Here is an 18,699-nt window from a genome sequence, read left to right as displayed (position 1 = left end):
GATACTATTGCAAATGCATTATGGTTATTAACACATTTACTCCTTACAGCAACCCTGGAGGTTGGGATAATGAGAATCATCACCATTTTACAGATTCGAAATTGAGGCACCAAGAGGTTAAAGAACTTTCCCAAAATGTCATGGCAGAGGGAAGGTGCTGCCCACACTACACAGCAGCTGGCTTGCCACCTCCAGTCCAACCCACCATCTTGCATAAGGCTGAGCTTAAGCTTGGACACTCTGAACCTGATGCAGACACAGAACAAAATGGACTCAAAGAGCCAAAGGTGAGCTACCCCAGGTGAGTGGCCATCAGCACCTTCTAAAGACTCCAAGCTATTGTGCAGACTGTTCCACTGCCTCAGACATATCTTTTCTATTGCCTCTGTCAAACTCATTCATCCCTGCAGCCTAAATGCTGCTTCCTCCATGCTGCTTCCTTGGCATCCAAGAGTAGCAGTTTGGATGCCTCCCTACCACCACTGTATGTGAAGTCATAGCCCCCAGAATTTTCCCACCCAGCCCTTAGTCATGCTGTACTGTGATTGCTAATCTACATGTCTCCTCTATGCCTATCTTCCAAACTGGAAGCTCCCAAGTGGGCAGGGGTTATTAAAATCTTGCTTTTAAATTAAAATTATTTTATTGTTTATTGAAGCATAGCATATTCAGTAAAGTGCACAAATCATAAGCATATAGAGCTCAATGAGTTTTTATGTATGTATGCAGCCATGTAACCACCACTCAGAGACTCAGTCAAGATATAAAAATGTATATTCCCCTCCCAGTCATTATCCCCAAGAGGTAACTACTGTTCTGCTGTCACCATAGTTTTGCTTTTTCTTAAACTTCAAATAAGTGGAATCACACAGTAATACTTTTTTAAATGTATGGTCTCTTGTGCTCACCTTTATGTCTGTGAGATTCATTCATGTTGCTCATGCTTCAGCAGTTTACCCCTTTTATTGTTGTGTAGTATTCCATTGAAAGACTATACCAAAATTTATCCACTTTACGATGAACATGTCAGTTAGGAGATGGTACATCTGGAACTTTCATTCTTTTCTGGTAGGAGTATAAATTGCTGCAACTACTGAGGAAAACTCTGTCTTGTCTATTATTGCTATAATAGCTACGATTTACTGGGCATTTATTATGTGCCACTCAGTCTGCTGATTCATCTGCAAAATCTCACTTCATCCTCACAATGACCCTAAGAATCAGATAGCTGCCATCCATGAAATAGGACAAGCAACATCATAGGATTATTGTGAAATTTAACTGAGATAACACTTTGAAGAATTTAGCCCAAGGCTGCCATTTTGGAAATGCTGTTTATGTTATTACTAACTGGTACAGGGTTGGGAGTTCAGGAGCCAGGGTTCCATGACTACCTAAGCCAATCTGAGCAAGTCATCTCAGCAGATGATCTCAGAGTCCCTGGAAGGTCAACAATCTCCTAGCATGGACCTCTGGGGATGACAAAAGACCTAGTTCTAACTTCAAGCAGACAATCCCTGGAGCAGCGAACCAGATTGAGACTATAAATCAGAAAAGCCCTTGGAAGTGTTTAGAATCCCTGTTACATGCTTCTTCCAGAAGTTTAGAACAGAAGGCACTGTCTCTCTCACTAGCTTGTAAGCTTCACAAGGTCTTGGTCAGTATAGAGTTTTCAAGCATTCATTCACAAACACAATTTAAGTGTCTCCCTTTCTCCAGGCACTATGCTCACAGCAGTGAGCAAGACAGACAAGGTAGAAAGAGGGACAACAAACACCAAGCAGGAAAGCAAAGGTGCTGGAGACTTACAGGGGCAAGTACTGTGAAGAAAGCACAGCAGGACAATGAGGTGGAAGAACTCTGGGGAGAGGGGTGCTCTAGATGAAGGGGTTACTGAAGACCTTGAAGTTCTCCCGAAAGATGAGCTGCCTCAGCGAGCCAGAGCAGGGAACAAGCTCCAAGTCCCCAAGATGAGAAAGGACAGACGGTAGAGGGAGGTGCTGTGAGGGGAGGAGTTGAAGGGGACGGTCTGAGATCTGGCCAGAGACAGTTCATGTGGAGCCCGGTGAGTCAGTGTAGGGAGCGTACCTTTGATCCTAAGGCTGAGGGGAGACACGCATAAAGCTTTAAGCTAGACGGCTGCATGGAATCTGAGGGTCAGAAAGGTTTTCTGACGCTCAGGGAAGAGCTTGTGGTAGAGGGGCACACCTGCAAGGTGCTCAACTATTACCTGAATGAATGAATGAATGCTTGGATGGATGGATGTGCGTCGCAGAATAAAAGCTGTTCTCCAGGAGATCTAAGGGGCCTCGGACCCTTCGGGCAAAGGCCCGGGTTCTAGGCCCTGCGACCAGGCGCTGTGACCTTGGGCACATGCGCATCCCCGCCCTGACTCATGGCCCGGAACCCTGCGTCTCAGGGGCCGGGAGGACGTGCAAGGTGGGATAGTGCGCGCGCGTGGCTTCCGAGGGACAGCGGGTCCTCCTGTCCAGACCGCTGCTGCACCCCTGCGGGGACCCGGACCCTCGCCACCCGGGGTGTTTACATTCCACCCTCGCAGGCCACGCGGCTTTTTGCCGCTCCGGCGCTGCTCGGCCCCGCCCCTGGAGCCCCGCGACCCGCCCCTCCCTGCGCTCGCGCCAGAACGCCCGGCGCCCGGCGCGGCCCCACCCCGCCCCGCGCGCGCCAGCCGGCCTCCCGCGTCCCGCCCCGCGCGGGCTCCGGCCGCGCAGGCCCCGCCACGGCTCGGCCCGCCCCTCCGGCGCGCAGGCCCTGTCACTTAGCCCCGCCCCTGCGGCCCCCAGCTCCCTGGCCGGCCGGCGCCGCGGCGGGGCGGTCCCGAGGGCGGCTGTTGGGCGGGCCTGGGCCCCGGAGCAGCCGCTGAGGGGCTCGCAGCCGACCGGGGCGGGGCGGAGGGTGGCGGGAGGGCGCGAGGGCGGGCCGGGGGCCGGTTCCGCGCGCAGGGATTTTTAAATGTCCCGCTCTTAGCCGGGCGCAGGAGCAGCCGGCTCGGCCGCCAGCGCGGTGTAGGGGGCAGGCGCGGATCCCGCCACCGCCGCGCGCTCGGCCCGCCGCCGCCTCCCGCCTCCTGCCTCCCGGCCTCTCGCTCGCTCTACCGGCTGCCTCCGGCCTCGGCTCGTGCCGCCTACCTGCCGCGGAGACGGCTTCGGGTGAGGGCGCCGCCACGGGCTGCGGGACGGGGGGCGGCGAGACTCCTAGGGCACCCGGCCGGGCCGGGGTGGGGTGGGGGTGGGGCGAAGCCGAGTCGCCGGGTCTCCAAGGGCGTCAGCGCGGGGTGCCCCGATAGGGTGGCTCAGAGACAATCTAGGGGGAGATGTTGAGGGGGAGGCTGAGGCAGCCCGGCCTCGGAGGGGGGCGATGGGCCGGCGGGAGTTTCGGGGATGTCCGAGCCTCCCCCCACCCCGGGTTCGGACCCGGCATCGCGGGATGTCGGAGGCGCCGCGGGTGACAGGCCACCCCGGGCCTATCGGCCATTTTCCCGACTGGCCCGGGAGGCTCCCGCCGCCGCCGCCCGCGCAGGAGGGGGAGGGGTGTCCGGGGCAGGCCGGGGGCCCTGGACCCCTCCGCCTGCCCCCCTTGCCCCACTGCCCGCTTCGTCCCCCAGGCCTGCGGTCTGATCCCACGCCCTGCGCCATGCCGAGAGAGAGGAGGGAGAGGTGAGTGGCCTGCGGCTTCAGAGGAGAGGTGTGCAGCGGTGGGGGAGGGGCGAGCCAAGATTTGGGGAGAACTCACCCTCACCTCTGTGCCATTCGGCTGTGCAGGGATGCGAAGGAACAGGGCACCATGAAAGAGGAATGTGGCACTGATGTCTCTGTTCGCTCCAGGAAAAGGAAGGCAAATGTGGCCGTTGTGAGTACAAAGGAGACAGGTGGGGGAGGATTCCCCCCACACCGTAATACCTGGGTACCAGACAGTGCTCTGCCCACATACTACTGAGAGGGGGTTAAGAGGGTGCGTTTTCAGTGACGGTGCTCATAATCTAACCAACTGTCTTTTTCTTCTCTCTCTGTGTTTTTGTCTGTGGGCTATTTGGTGTGTTTCCTTGGTGGGTGGGGATTGTTTTATGTCAGTTTTTGCAGGATCCAGATGAAGAAATTGCCAAAATTGCCAGGACTGTGAGAAGCCAGTGTGGCAGTCAGGTAGGTACACTTGCTGATCGGGCCCAGGGGAAGGGCCTTCTGCTCTTTGTGGGTCAGATTGAGTCTCATACTCCCTTGCCTCCTGCTGAAGGCTTTTTCTCTAACTATGACCATAGTCCATATGGCTGAGCACTGTGCCTGTCAGTGGGCACTGACCTCTGCCAGCTTTGGAATTCCAGAAGGGTCTTGTGTTCCTGACCCACACCCCTGAGATTACAAATATGCACTGATGTCTGCAAGAACCAGAATGGACATCAAATAACTCAGTCCTCTACTTTTGCCCTTGAAGAAACTGATACTCAGAGAAAGAAGGTATGCAGAGTCCTGTACAGGTCAGAGGCAGAGTCTGTCCTATAGCCTTTTCTCTAGGCTGGTGACCTAGAGCGAAGTGCCCCTGACACACAGTTCTTTGGGTTACTATGATGATGAGGGTTTGTGTGTGTTCATAAGCAAAGAATTTCCCCCTATCCATACTTGTGTTTTTTCATCATGGTGCTTAAGGACCTCCCTTCCCCCTCCCACTCTCTCCCAGGTTTCAAACTTTCCTCCGCTTTCTGGAAGATCTTCCAGTCCATCCAGCAATTACATACAGTGATCACTGTTGTCTGGGGCTTGACCTCACCTTGGCCAGAGTATTAGTGGAATTCTGTGTAATGATATGTGTCTCAATACATTTTTTAAGTTGACTAGTCCATTTCTCTTGCTCCTCCATTATAGCGTTCCTGCCAAATTTCCTGCATGCTTGTGATATCATTATAATATCAGAAGTTCATAGCAGAAAAGGCTTGTATTATCTCTGTACCTCCAGAAATGGCTGGGGACTGTAGTTATGGCTCCAATAGGGGAAGCAGCCTATCTTCAGACTAGCTTGTCAGGCCTTCTGACCCTATCACAGATAAAAGCTGAGCAGTAATAATGGTATTTGAGCTAAGGACAGTGGTCCCAGACAGGTTAGCAAAGGGCAATATATCACTTTGTAGGAGCCATGAACAATAACCATAGCAGCTGGGTGAAGAGTGAAGGGCTTCAAAGTAGTGGATGGGCCACATTGTTTGCAACAGCAGTTGTCACATGTAAGACCCTAGTAGCTAGAATAGGAAGTTCCACTGAATATTGAACAAGGGTTTGATGATTTCTTTCCCTATTAGAAGAAAAAATACTTCCGTTTAGGAAAGAAAATAAGATACTACATCCTAAGTGGGTTTTTTTCTCCCCTTAGAAAACAAAAACCATACAAACAAGAAGCAAGGTGATTTTTGTGGGTATTAGAAAATGGATCTCTGTTTTGTGAAATTCAAGATTGTTTATTTTCCCGTTGTGTTTTGAATTGAAATTTCCTACCTAGGATGAAGCGAAGCCGTCATACTAAGTTCTTGGAGTTTTAGATTAGTTTCTGTTGTCAAAGGTAACCTGAGCAGTGCCTCAGGTGCCCAAGATGGGGCTATGGCCCTATCCCAAGACTGCAGAGCATTGGTAGCTGTGATATATGAATAGGCATGTCATTTCCCACTAGAAGGCATTTTCATGGCTGTCTAGAGATTAATGACAACAGATTTCTGCACATTTTTGTAGAGTAGACAGCTTGAATACTATCCATCTATTTGTGGAGCAATTAATGTCTCTCCTTATTTTTCTGTGTATATTCATGAAGTTAAAATTTTGGAGTAACACAACCTGTTTGCCTATTAAATACAAATAATTTTGTATGACAGCCTTGGGCTCCCTGTAGCTGTCATGCTATACTCTGTGTAACTGCTTCATCAAGACCACATGGAACCTTTTATTCTTACCTTAGGCCTTTCTTAATGAAAAGAATACTCTTTTATCTAAAGTCTATTTAACATACCCATTTTGTTGTTTACTTTTTGCATGAGACCTTACTTTTTCATTGACGGGGAATCCTGGACTTTTCTATTAGTTCTCAGAATGTAATTTTGCATAACATAGTTATATTCTCAATTAAAAGTGGCATAAAGAGTCAGGGGGTGGTTAGGAATAGTCAAAATTGGTCTCTTGCTATTCTCACATTCCTTCCTAAAGTCAGACTGATCTTTCTTCCTTTGAAACATGTTAATACTCAAGTTGAAAGACATTATTTTGCTTCATATACTGGTTCCTAAAAAGGCCAACTCAGAATCAATCACATATGTCTGCTTGTGGTTCACCCAATTTGTCTGTGAACTACAGGTGGGGAACTGCTATCACTTTATCTGCAAAGGCCTGCTCTCAACTATTTCAGCCATCTGGCTGTAGAGGGTGGCACCCAGCCTCTGCCTTCAAAACTAGAGTTCATTCTTGAATGAAGAGCAACTTGAAGCAGTTGTAATGTGAGCCTTTTTGAGTTAAGGTAATGCTACCAGCCCATGATAATGGAACTGGAAGAGAAGGTTGCCTTTCTTGAACAGCTGTTGTCAAGAGCTCTCGTGGTTAATTTGCATGCCCAGTTCTTGCACATTGTGTGTACAAGGGCTTTATCCTGCTTTGTTCTTCTTAGTACACCGAAAGTGCCCTAGCTTCTTCTGAAAGTAGCCGGTGTGCTGTGACAGCCACTCTGTACCACGTCTTCTAGGCTCACACTTAGAGCCCGCATTTCCAGTTCAGGTACAGTCATCTTAGTTGTCTCTTTTCTTCTTTATTTAGTCAGCATTAATGATCTGCTTTAAAAAAATGCCAGGAGTCTCAGATTTTCACAGGGATTCCATGCTGGTGGGATTGTTACTTGCCATATCTTCAACAAATCACTATTTTATGATTTTTGGAATCAATCATAGACTTCTTTTTAGAGTTAGGATGATAAACAGTAACTTTAAAAAGAAAATTTTCTAAAGGGCAAGATGACCTTAGTGTTTTTCCAAATATTGAAAATTGAATAAAACTAAATATCTGGAATCTTTAAAAGAAAAGCATATTGCTTTGGTGGCTTGTTCATGTGTCAGTTATTTGAGTTACCCTGTGCAAAGCTTGTGGGGTGGTATTCAAAAAAGTCTTCAGGAGTATCTAGGCTCTTTCTCCACAGGCCTTCCAGTATGTTCAGTCACCATTGCTTGATTGGGGTTTAACTAGGCAGATACTCTTTCTGTTTTGTTTTAAGAAAAACAGAAGGTTCCCATTATGTAATTTATTTGGCTAGTCCTTCCCAGCAACTAAAGGAAGATGTCACATTTGGTGGACTTTGTTTTAAAATGGGAGACTTTAAATATAGATGGCAACCAGTTTGCATTTTTTATCTTTTATACTTGTGAATGTGGAGTGTTTACATAAATACTTGAATTGAAAATTCTTTCACTTGTAAGAAAAGGTAGTAGTTCAGTTGTCCCTGTTAAAAACCATACCTTTGAATTTTGATTAAATAACTACAACACACTTCAGAAGTCATGCCCAGTATCTTACTGAGCTGCAAATGGGTTTGTATTCATTTTTAGTTTTTGGTAGTGTAATAACTGCATTTTTTCTTACTCCTGGTCCATTTTGCTTCTCAAGCACCTCATAAGAAGGGTGATGATAGAGAGGATAAAATGCTACTGACTTGGTAGTTCTCCTAGGTATTTACTGCATAGACTAAAGCTAATGACAGAAATGAAATGTAAGGTGGTCATTACTGTGGCTTTTACATATCTATGCCATCTTCATCTCAGTTTAGGCCAGAATATTTATGTAGGCCTGGAGCTTACTCTCCAGTGTGAAGATATTTTCTGTTTTATGGGCTATTCTACAAATCAGTGGATATAAAAATAGCTGGTGTGCATCAAACATTTAAAACTTTTTTTTTTCACAGCCTTGGGACGGTAATGCAGCCTGTGAAAACCCCTGCTCCTTGATTCCCACACCTGACAAAGAAGAGGATGAGCTGGCATACCCAAGTTCTGCAAATGAGCCTCAGAGTTTCATGCCATCCAGAGCCTCCCCACTGCCTGTACTGAAGTAAGTTGATCGGCTGTGCCAGATCTCTTGCTCTGTGATCTCACTCTCACCTCATTGGTATTGGTGCATACTGACACCTGTCTTTTGTTTTTTCTCTTGGTTTTGTTTTTTATAGCTGGGCGAATAGAGAGGAGGTTTGGAAAATCATGCTAAACAAGGAAAAGATATACTTAAGGGATAAGCACTTTATGCAGCGGCACCCCCTTCTGCAGCCTAAAATGCGAGCGATTCTTCTGGACTGGTTAATGGAGGTGAACTTGAGTCTTATTAACCCTTTGAATTGCACTGCTATGGGATGTCCTGTTCAGGAACAAATATAATCAGACATTTGAGGATGGTGATGAACTGAGGTCTAGTATTTCCCTGGTCCTTTTCAACTTCATCATGTGTACTATTTCACTATACCTCACAGCAGTCCTGTGAGGTAGGCAAGATGTAGATACTATCTTGGTTTATAGTTTGAGATAACCTGAGATAAATGAGTTAGTCCAAGTGAGAGCCTAAGTTAGAACCAAGGTTTCTGAGTCTTTTGTTTAATGCTTTTTTTAAAAAAAAATTTGCATCTTGTGATTAACAGATGAACAGTGTTTTAAAATTTTGTACTCTTTAAATAAATGTACATTCCAGCTTGTAAACTTTTGTACTGATATTATCTGGTCATGAAGAAATATGTTAGTTCTTTCTGCAAGTCAATGAAACTTACAAAGAAAGGGTTCCATTCTTTGAGAAAATTAATAGTTTTTCCATGAAAATGCTGCTTTCACCATCATCTGAGCATGTCTTCCTTCCCCAACCTATGAAATCTGCTTTTACTATTACATAGATCACAGAACAATTAATCTTCATATCTGAGTTCCAGTTCTCTGTTGTTCACGTGTTTAGGGACAAGCAAGGTAACCACCTTTTCAGCAAAGCTAAGTTCTTGCTCTCAGTTTGGTTATCTTGTCCATCACCAAAACTCATGGCAAGTTTTTGTTCTTTTTCTTTTCTCCTCAAGTAACTGTTCTAAAACTTAGTATTTTTTTCAGGTGTGTGAAGTCTATAAACTTCACAGAGAGACATTTTACTTGGCACAGGACTTCTTTGATCGGTATATGGCAACACAACAAGATGTTGTAAAGACACTTTTACAGCTTATTGGGATTTCATCTTTATTTATTGCTGCCAAACTTGAGGTAAATAATTTTCAAATATTTGTTATAAAGCACATACTGTTTCATGAGTTCCACTGAGATGAGGGAAACTGGTCAACTATTTGTCTAAACTTTTCTAATTTGAGGCCTTCTACGTTAATGACACATGCAAAAAAAAAAGGCTAGAAATTAACCAGGAAGAAAGAGAAGTAGTGTGTATATAAAATGCTTAGCTTAATGTTGTTCCTTTAAGTGAAAAAACCTGAACTTTGACCTATAGGATTAGAATTTTGATGTGATTAGAAGGGTGGATGAGCCCAACTTTCAAACATGCTGCTAAAGGTTTTGAAAAGGTGAAAATTTCAAAAATAGCCAATGAGTAAAAGTTTTACTTATTTTTTTATTGGTGAGGGTGGGTGTTTCATTTTTTCACAACATGTTTGAACCACTGGAATATCTCCTGTATTTATCCCATCAAGGTACCCTCTGCCTCTCTTCCCATGCCAGCATACTAAATAGAATAACTTCGGATGTATGTTATAAGTTAGAACTATTAGAGATTGGCTTTTTGCTAATGGTATCTTCCTTTTATTTCCTCCTAGGAGATCTATCCTCCAAAGTTGCACCAGTTTGCTTATGTTACAGATGGGGCTTGTTCAGTAGATGAAATTCTTAACATGGAATTAATAATTATGAAGGTAGGTTTTTATTTTTCTGTCCTTGTTAAAATGCATACGTAATATCTTCTCCACACAGTGTTGACTGCATCTGACTTGGTATTCTCCAGCTGGACACACTGTGGCATGGAACATGGCTAATTTTGAACTCCTTTAGAGTGTCAAAGGGAGCAGAGATGTCCTTTTCTTTTTTCAACCATGGGTCTCTTTTCTCTGTGTTTTCCTGTAGGCCCTTAAGTGGCATTTAAGTCCCCTGACCACTGTGTCCTGGCTGAATGTGTACATGCAGGTTGCATATCTCAATGATTTATATGAAGTGCTCCTGCCTCGGTATCCCCAGCAAATCTTCATACAGATTGCAGAGGTATGTGGCTCCATTATCTGTGGGGCTACCTGCCCCACCACTAGACTGAGTAGCTCTAGAAGAGATGTGTGTTGACCATCCACTTCAGTTCTTTTCTTTGTAGCTTTTAGATCTCTGTGTCCTGGATGTTGGCTGCTTAGAATTTTCCTATGGTGTACTTGCTGCTTCTGCCTTGTATCATTTCTCTTCATCTGAATTGATGCAGAAGGTTTCAGGTACGTTAGTTTTCCAGTCTGTTCACAAAGTGTATTAAACTTGAAAAACACTGTTGGCCTCAGCTTGAGCCTGAAATTAATTTTCATTGCAGGGTATCAGTGGTGTGATATAGAGAAGTGTGTCAAATGGATGGTTCCATTTGCCATGGTTATAAGGGAGACAGGAAGTTCCAAACTGAAGCACTTCCAGGGAGTTCCTTCTGAAGATGCACACAACATCCAGACCCACATAAACAGCTTGGACTTGCTGGTCAGTATTCTTCCTTGCTTCCCAGGTAAATTCTTAAAACTGCCTATTTAGCCTCCTCACTTTCAGGCAGATTCCAGATATCCTAGAAAGATTCCAATTCTTTTAATTAATTCCCTGAAAAAAATAAAAATTGTGGTCAATAGGTAATGTATCTAAATATCATATTGACCAGAGACTTTTAGATGGTTCTTTGCAATTTTTCTCCCTCATTCATCTCCATATAAAAAAGCAGGTAGTATGTGAAGCCCAAAAGATATGTTCTTTCATTTTAACATTTCTTGCTTTTATTCTTATCAACAGGACAAAGCCCAAGCAAAGAAAGCCATATTGTCTGAACAAAATAGGATTTCTCCTCTCCCCAGTGGTGTACTCACCCCGCCTCAGAGCAGTAAGAAGCAGAGCAGTGGGCAGGGCCCCACAGAGTGACCACACCAGCATTCTCCACCAAAGACAGTTGTGCAAAGTGCCTGCTCCACATGGTCTTCTGTGCCCTGCAGCAGAGGTGTACATTAGCTTTTACAGATATTTAAATGGAAAAGCGTGTCTCTTCCACAGCAGAAGTGTTTCTGTGATGGCATTGGACAGGGAGAAGTGTTTTTTATTGAATGCTTAGATTTTTTAAATAAGTGGGTCAAGTACACCAGCCACCTCCAGAACACCAGTGAGTGCTCCAGATGCTGCTAAGGAGGGTGATACTTGACTTGATTGACTTTTCATTCACACAAATAAAGGCTTGAATTTGAGGAGTGCCATGTTGCTGTTGGTCTCCCCTTGGGCGTTCTGGATTGTGTCATGCTAAGCGGAACAGGTGGTTTTGAACGTTGTGATGCAGAGTCTGCAACCGGCTGTGCCGGGGGCCTGCCCTTTTCACACTATCAGTTGACAATGTACAATGCCTTTTATGAACTATCGTTTTGTAAGTGCTGCTATGTCTATCCATTTTTTAATAAAGATAACACTGTCTTTGAGACAGCTGGTTTTATGAGCTATGTCTGGTAATTTAAGTCAACTTGAATGTGACTGTATCAAGTTCTCTTAGCTTCATGCTTTTTGAATTCCAGTCTTTGAAGCAGATATATTTAAAAGAAAACTTTTGAAGTGAGCTTCAGGTACAGCTTTGCATGTCTCCCCAGGGGCCCCCTGAGCTGGGAAGGAGGCTTTGACTAGGCATGTCTCCCACCATGCCTGCACAGTGCTGCTCAGGCTGGGTTCCAGGCTGGCTACAGTCATGTAGCAAAGTCATGTCTGCATCCAAGAGAATGTTTAGGTCATTTTTCTTCCCTAGGATGGGTCAAAAGTCATAAAGAGTCTGTAATTATTTTGGTTCTTACCCAAATCTTAAAGAATCTTTGTTTGGAGAATTTGTCAAACTAACACAGTAGCCTAGAAGTATTCTTAGAAGAAGAAAATGCAAAGTAAAATCATATATAGCCTAAGACCATGCTGTTCCTGTCCAGTCTGTTTCCTGACCAGTGCTGAAATCACCAAGTGCCTTGCCAATGGAGGGGGTCACCACCCACTTTAAGACCTAATGTGTGCAGCCCACATTATATCTTGTTGAATGTTCTCCACATGGTGGCCTTGTCAAGTCTGGAGGCTCATTCTTGCTTTGGTGTATGGATGTGTGGGTTCATAAAATGGAAGGTGAATGAACAAATACCACTTATTTTCAACTTGACATTTTATCTCATTTTGCAGAAGTCTGTAGTAGAAAGGAAAACAGCCTGTTTGGATCTGTACCATATTTATATGACATTGGAGAGAGACCCTTCCTTTTCACATTGTGATGCTATAGTTCTGGCACGTTTTAATAGCTTTCCTAATAAATGCATTATAAATGTACATGTAATGGTATTTAGTCAAATAGGACTCCTTGCTAATTATTTCACCGTTTCAGAGAGGCTCACGCTTAAAGCACTGAATTTTTAATGGTGATCATTTCTAAGTGACTTGTTGGGAAAATCCTAATTTATATTTGGCATTTTCCATGTGAAAAAATGACATTGAAAACATTTCCATTTTCAAAGTTTTATGTAACTTTGAGGGTTTGACAAATGTGTGGTAACACTGGTTTGAAAGCACCTTTGAGGTAAATAATTCATAGACCGTTGGGTAAGCCTTCATATTGCAGGATGTGATTGAATTCACTGAAATGAGAGTGCCTTATATGTAGATTGTTAGATTGCTGCATTTCTGGAAATTGGTTTCTTTTTAATGGCATTGTTGACAGGCAGCTCTTAACCATCTGTGCTAATAAAGGGTAAGTGAAATCTATAGTAATATTTTCTGTGGCTCTGCCAGAAACCCTAACAGCCCCTAATAAAATCAAGTTTCCCCTCTCAAAGGTGCTTCTTCCATTTGCAAGTAGTCAGTACAAACTTTGGCCCCTCACTTGTTGGCTCTGTATTGGCTCTATATACCCATTTGCCAAGTCATTTTTGTTCTGTAGTTCAACTAGAAACAGGCCAGGTGATTCCAAAAATATCTGGGTGAAAACAGCAGGTCTGGTCATCCTGCATGAACAAATGCCCTCATGCACATGGTCAGTAGGAAGGACCCAGACGAGGGAGGTGATGGGGCCCCTTAGTCTAACTTGTGTTGGTGGAAATAACTTGTGATGGAGAAACCAGGAGTAACTTAACAACCAACCATGAAGACTGACTGGATTGTGGTAGAGCAAACCACATCCTCATGTCACACTCCAGCTCACAGAATTCACTCACCAGAGTTACTGTCATCATCACACTGACTTACAAGTTCCTTATATACTTCTTGAAAAGCTCTGGAGCCCTTTAAGATTTGGAGCATAGTGGCAAGATACACTTCTACCCTCTAACTCAGACACAAATGAGATTGGACTTTATTCGGGTAAAATCAGGCTCTAGCTCAGAGCAGGGATGGAAAGAAATCAAATCTAATAATGTCTAGTCATATTTACCCAACCGAGCATTTTCCTACCACATGTTCAGCATTTTGAAATTCAAATCACATTTATACCTTGGACATTGTTAGAAGACTATTTTTATCCCTGCTGTAATCATCTAATTTGCTGATTACAGGCCTCAAATTGCCACATAGAACTCAATTTTTGAAAGAATTGTCCTGTTTGATCAAATATGTTATTCAAGCAATGCAGTCATTTGTTCCACAAGGTTACCTGCCAGGCAGAGCTAACCAGGAGTAATAGCATTAGAGGCCTATACTTAAAATCAAGCATTAGCTAATCTGCCTATGACAATAGAGTCTTAAATATAATTTTCTGAAGATACTTCAGTTCCTGCACTGACAATTGCATTTTGTATTCAATGAGCATAGATTTTTCCTACCTCATCCCAATTCCAAATTGAACTCCAGAAGACTCTAATGTGCTCAGTTTCACAGGCTTACCAGGCACTATTTATCAGGTGCCCCTGATAGGAGGGCAATGCTATCCTTTATTGAATAAGCACTTCCTCTGCCCAGCTTTTAAATCACATTCCAGATCAATGCCAGTTCCATGAACTGTGCAACATGTGACTGTGCAGTAAGGTCCCCTAGTGTGATGCATAATATTCATGAGATGCCCTCACCCTGATGCCCCTACTGTGTGCTGGGCACCACCAGTACTGGTGCAGTTGAAGAGCTCAGGTGAGCCTGGGAAACAAGTGAACAACTGGTCCCCAAGGAAAGCAGTGGAATGAAAAGAAAAGGCAGGTGTAAAATAGGAGCAGTACTTCTGCTTGAGGGGAGACGTCAAGCCCTCCCAGCAGCCAGGGAAAAGTGACCACCAATGCGGTGGAGGAAGGAGGGAGATGAGACAGAAAAGGTGACACAGACCACACCACAAAGGTCTTTGAGTGTCAGGCTGAAGATAGGCCTGATGTCCCTGGCAGCAGGGAGCTGGTGTATGTGGAGAGGTGAGCGATGAGCTCAGAGCTACATTTGGAGGCAGAGCTGAGTGACCCCTGCGTCTCCTTCTCAGGCCCTGCCCCTCTGCCTGCTGGAATCAGCCCACCCACAGCCAGCTGGAGTCCCACCTCCCTCAGTAAGCCCTCCTTGTCTTTTGCCGATTCTGATGTCATTTTTTCATGGGGCACTGGAGGCAGTCACCTGGAGCTGGGACCAGAATCTGCCACCTCCCAGTGTGAACTTGGGTACTATGCCCAACTTCTCCAAACCAAGTGGCACATTGCTCAACTGTGAAATGGAGAGGGTAATAGCAGTATTTACCCCCACCTCCCAAGTGAAGGGGGAGATTCAATGAATAATGCACAAAAAATGCTCAGCAGAGTGCCTGGCATAGTAGAAAGAAACAATAAATGGTTGTTGCCATTGCTATTATAGCCACTGCCTCTGCTGCCAGTGGTGCTGACATAGGCTGTCCTATGAGCAGTTAGACAGGAGGGCCTGCCCTCACCCAGCAGGCAGAAGCACTGAGGACAGGCACAGCCCAGAATAGTGGGGACTCCAGGAACACTTGGCTAGCCTGCCTGCAGGCCCTCCCTAGGCTTCAGTTCTCTCCACCTCGTCCTAGGAAGCCTCCTTTAAAGGGTCATACACACTTACTGTCCCTTCCCCTTCACACTCCTCCAGTTGTGCCTCTGTACCCATGCATGCCACCTAAGACTGCTATGTGGCAACCCTGAAGGCACTCTTTAGCTTTTATCTCACAGGGTATCTTTGCTACACGTAGTGCTCTGACTCCACTTCCCTCCAGAAAGTTTTACTTCTCTTGACTTCTCCCCCCACCCCCCACCACAAGCCAGTTATCATTCCTCCCAGGCGCCTTCTCTGCTCTGCATAAGGTGGAGTCACAAGTCCATTGCCCATGACATTTCATCCCTGGGCAAGCTTACTGCTTGCTTGGAGGCCTCCTCTGTGCCTCCCTCACTCCCACATCACATCTCCAGCCCAGCCAGGCTTCGCATCTGCAGAACAACCTGCCCGAAGGTTTCCTCTACCTGGGCATCTCTTCATAGCCACACAGACTTCACCATCTTCTAGGGCAAAGCCTGTTTCACCTTCCATTGTTAATACTCAGATAAAGTGGGAACCAGCAATACACAAAAAACATATGAAAACCACTCAATTCCCAAGTGATTAGGGAAATGCAAAATAAAGCAATACCAGCTCATACTCATCAGATCAGACAAATTTTAAAGTGCAGAAAATAATAAAATGACTACCTGTGAACACATCCTCCAGATTTGCCAAATTGGGTATACATCATCTTTTTTGAAAGAATACGATCTTACATAGTTGAAGGTCCCTTGTCACCCTCCCCAATGCCATGGTCTTTCTTTCTTCCTCAGAGGATACAATTCTGAGGTCGGAATGGATGACTCTCACACATAATTTTGGACTTTCATCATTTATATTTGGATCCATACATAATAGATTTACAGAAAACACTGCTTTGGGTGTCTTGATATTCACTAAATGCAATTAAACCTTACACACCACTTCATATTTTCCTTCAACATTATTTTCAAGATTTACCCTTGTTGATACATGTAGGGTTGGGTTTGCTCATTTTTAGCTGTGGTAGCGTCTTCTCCTGTGTGAATATACCACAATGTATATATTCCCTCCCATGCTGCTCCACAAGTAGGTTTTCCAATTTTTTTCACAAAGCTAAAGTCAACATCTTGTGCACACATGTGGCACATGTGTAAATTCCTCTAGGGTGCATTCCCAGATGTAGAACTGCCATGTCAAAGGGCACATGCTTCTGCAACTTTACTAGATGCGGTCAGCTAATTCCCCAAATTATGCCGATTTATACTCCCAGCCAGGGAGTGTGAGAATTCTTGCCTTCCCACATCTGCCTCAGCATTTGGGATTGCCAAATTTTCTTCCCATTAAAATTGCTATTATTTAACTTTATTGGCTTTACTCTGATTACAAAAGTGGAACATGTTTGTATAAATTAGAATACTGTGAACGTGTACAACATGGAAAGTGAAAATCCTCCCGAGATGCAGTTCTGAACAGTTTTGGTGTTAAAATAGCATACGCTGCTCCAGAATTTTTTCCGTGCATATACTAACATGAATAAAGGAAAATATTTGCTGTTTTTCTACAGGGTTGTTTCATCCAATTGTATCATCTCTAAGTAGTTTAAAATGTAAATGCATGGACAAACTCACTCTCATTTCCTTTTTCTTTTTCTTTTCCAGTCATTGCCTGTCAATTCATTTCATTGCTTAGCACATAATTTCAGGGCCTGTCACATAGTAGGTGTTCATTAAATATTTGCTCCATGAATGAATGGGTAGATGGATTCATTCTTACATGTACAGTCATTTTCATTAAATTTCTTACTTTTCCATTCCCAGAAGAACATAGGCTATCTTCTACTTGCAAAAGACCAAAAATGATTGAAAAGCAAGACATTAACAGGAATGAAGCAAGCCCCTATCCCTGTTTTTCTGAGCAATTCCAATTCCTGGAAGGGTTGCAAGACTGGGATGACATGCAAAAGCCCAGGCTCCAGTGTGTCCTCAGACAGAAAGGGAGACCCCAAGACTGTGATGGACCAGCCTAGTAGTGCCATCCCTTCCTTAAAAGCAAAAAAAATCCAAAGTTAACATATTCCAGTAGTCACAGCCTGAGTCATCCAGAAAGTTCTTGCTAAGTGTCCCTCTTGCTAAGCCCCTAACCAAGTTATCTCTTGTTATAGACAAGTAATGAACATTCAGTTTGTGTGAGATGATGACTAGGTCTGAAGCACTTCTCTGGGGGGGATCCCTGCCTCAGCCAGGGCGGAAGTACAGGCTGGCCATCAGGACTGCAGGGGCCTGTGCAGCGCTGGGATTTTGTTGTGTTTGGGCTGCACAAAGGTTTTAAAACATTTGAGCCAACATTTAAAACTCGGGAGAGTTCACATACACATATGGCTCCCAGCAGCGGGCAGCCTGGTGGGCAGGGCCGCAGTCTGAGAACCAGTCCCCTCCACTCCCGGCCGCGGTCCCAGGAACCATTGCTGTGGACTCACCTACACACTGCCAATCCTGAGAAGACAAGTATTTCCCATACCCCTGACTCTATCAAAAGTGAGAAAATAGCATAGAAAGCATAATGTTTCAAGAAAAGTAGCAGAGGCAGCATCTCTCTCCCTGAAAGCATAGAATATTTGAATATGTTTACTCAGAACAAAGTGTCTCTGTGTCCAAAGACATGCTTTTTGCCTGCCAGGCTCCCACAGACATTTACTTTAAGATTCCTGTATTTTGAGGAGAGTCTCAGCTATTACCCCAAGGCCTGTGGGGCTTTCCGCTCATCACTTACCGGCTCAGGGCTTCAGGTTTCTCCTCTGCCCAGCAGGCAGGGAGGTCACAGCAGGTTCTCTCTGCAGGCATCAGGGTGAGCCCGGCCTCTCAGGGAATAATACTTGCTTTCTGTTTCTCTTCACACTCTAGGCTTCCAGGTGGTGATGAAAGATGTGTTTGGGGTGTTTTTAGGTTTGCAAACGTACTTCAGGCAACTCCCCTGCTTTATGTCATGGAAAGGAGGTTTCATTTCTCTAGATGTCATGGTGGGTGGGGAGTGAGGGTGACAATGCTCAGGGCGGAAGTCAGACTTGCACGCAGGCAGGCTGGAAGTCTGCCAGGGGTTGGGCGATGCCCTACCTCCTCATGTCCTCCAGGCCTCCTGGTGACCCTCAGGGTCTAGGGCATGTCAAGGCCAGAGGTGGTGCAGGTGTGATTCCAGGGCTGCTGCCAGAAAACACCCCTTGTCCAAGCCTTGGGCCTCCCTCAGAAACCTGTCTTGAGGTGGGAGTGGAAGAGGTTCTTCCTTGAACGAAACCCTGCAGGGCATTGCTGGAAAGCCCTCACTCGAATTTTGCCCCTCTGAAAGAGAAAACTGGGGCATTGTAAGACAAATTGCAGCAGAAAAAGATAAGTTTTCAGGTCCTGGGGATGAGTGTCTGCACTGTTCATTTAAGTGACATCCAGGGCATAGGAAAGAGATAACTCGTCTGCGGAGACAGATGCCGA

General features: G+C 45.1%; 1 protein-coding gene and 1 long non-coding RNA gene across 3 annotated transcripts; one reads left to right on the top strand and one right to left on the bottom strand.

Annotated features, from left to right (window-relative positions):
- Positions 1 to 2,763: 2,763 nt before the first annotated feature.
- On the top strand, positions 2,764 to 11,688 carry CCNE1 (cyclin E1). The gene is made up of 12 exons (XM_036929927.2): positions 2,764 to 3,170; positions 3,626 to 3,677; positions 3,783 to 3,870; positions 4,092 to 4,160; positions 7,936 to 8,081; positions 8,197 to 8,332; positions 9,110 to 9,256; positions 9,817 to 9,912; positions 10,121 to 10,255; positions 10,359 to 10,470; positions 10,563 to 10,720; positions 11,021 to 11,688. Exons 2-12 carry the CDS (start codon positions 3,655 to 3,657, stop codon positions 11,144 to 11,146), a joined length of 1,236 nt encoding a protein of 411 aa, XP_036785822.1. The 5' UTR covers positions 2,764 to 3,170; positions 3,626 to 3,654; the 3' UTR covers positions 11,147 to 11,688.
- Positions 10,685 to 18,235, bottom strand: LOC118934414 (uncharacterized). 2 transcript variants are annotated; one of them, XR_005033457.2, is made up of 3 exons: positions 17,990 to 18,235; positions 11,095 to 11,211; positions 10,685 to 10,802 (listed from the first exon to the last, which is right to left on the bottom strand). It is a non-coding gene; the product is annotated as an uncharacterized LOC118934414 (long non-coding RNA). The 2 variants fall into 2 exon arrangements; XR_005033458.2 differs by having other exon boundaries at positions 10,705 to 10,834.
- Positions 18,236 to 18,699: the final 464 nt, after the last annotated feature.

The sequence above is a fragment of the Manis pentadactyla genome, chromosome 15 (assembly GCF_030020395.1).
Source record: "Manis pentadactyla isolate mManPen7 chromosome 15, mManPen7.hap1, whole genome shotgun sequence".
NCBI lineage: Eukaryota > Metazoa > Chordata > Mammalia > Pholidota > Manidae > Manis > Manis pentadactyla.
The sequence above is the reverse complement of the archived record's forward strand: the minus strand, read 5'-3'. Positions and strand labels throughout refer to the sequence as shown.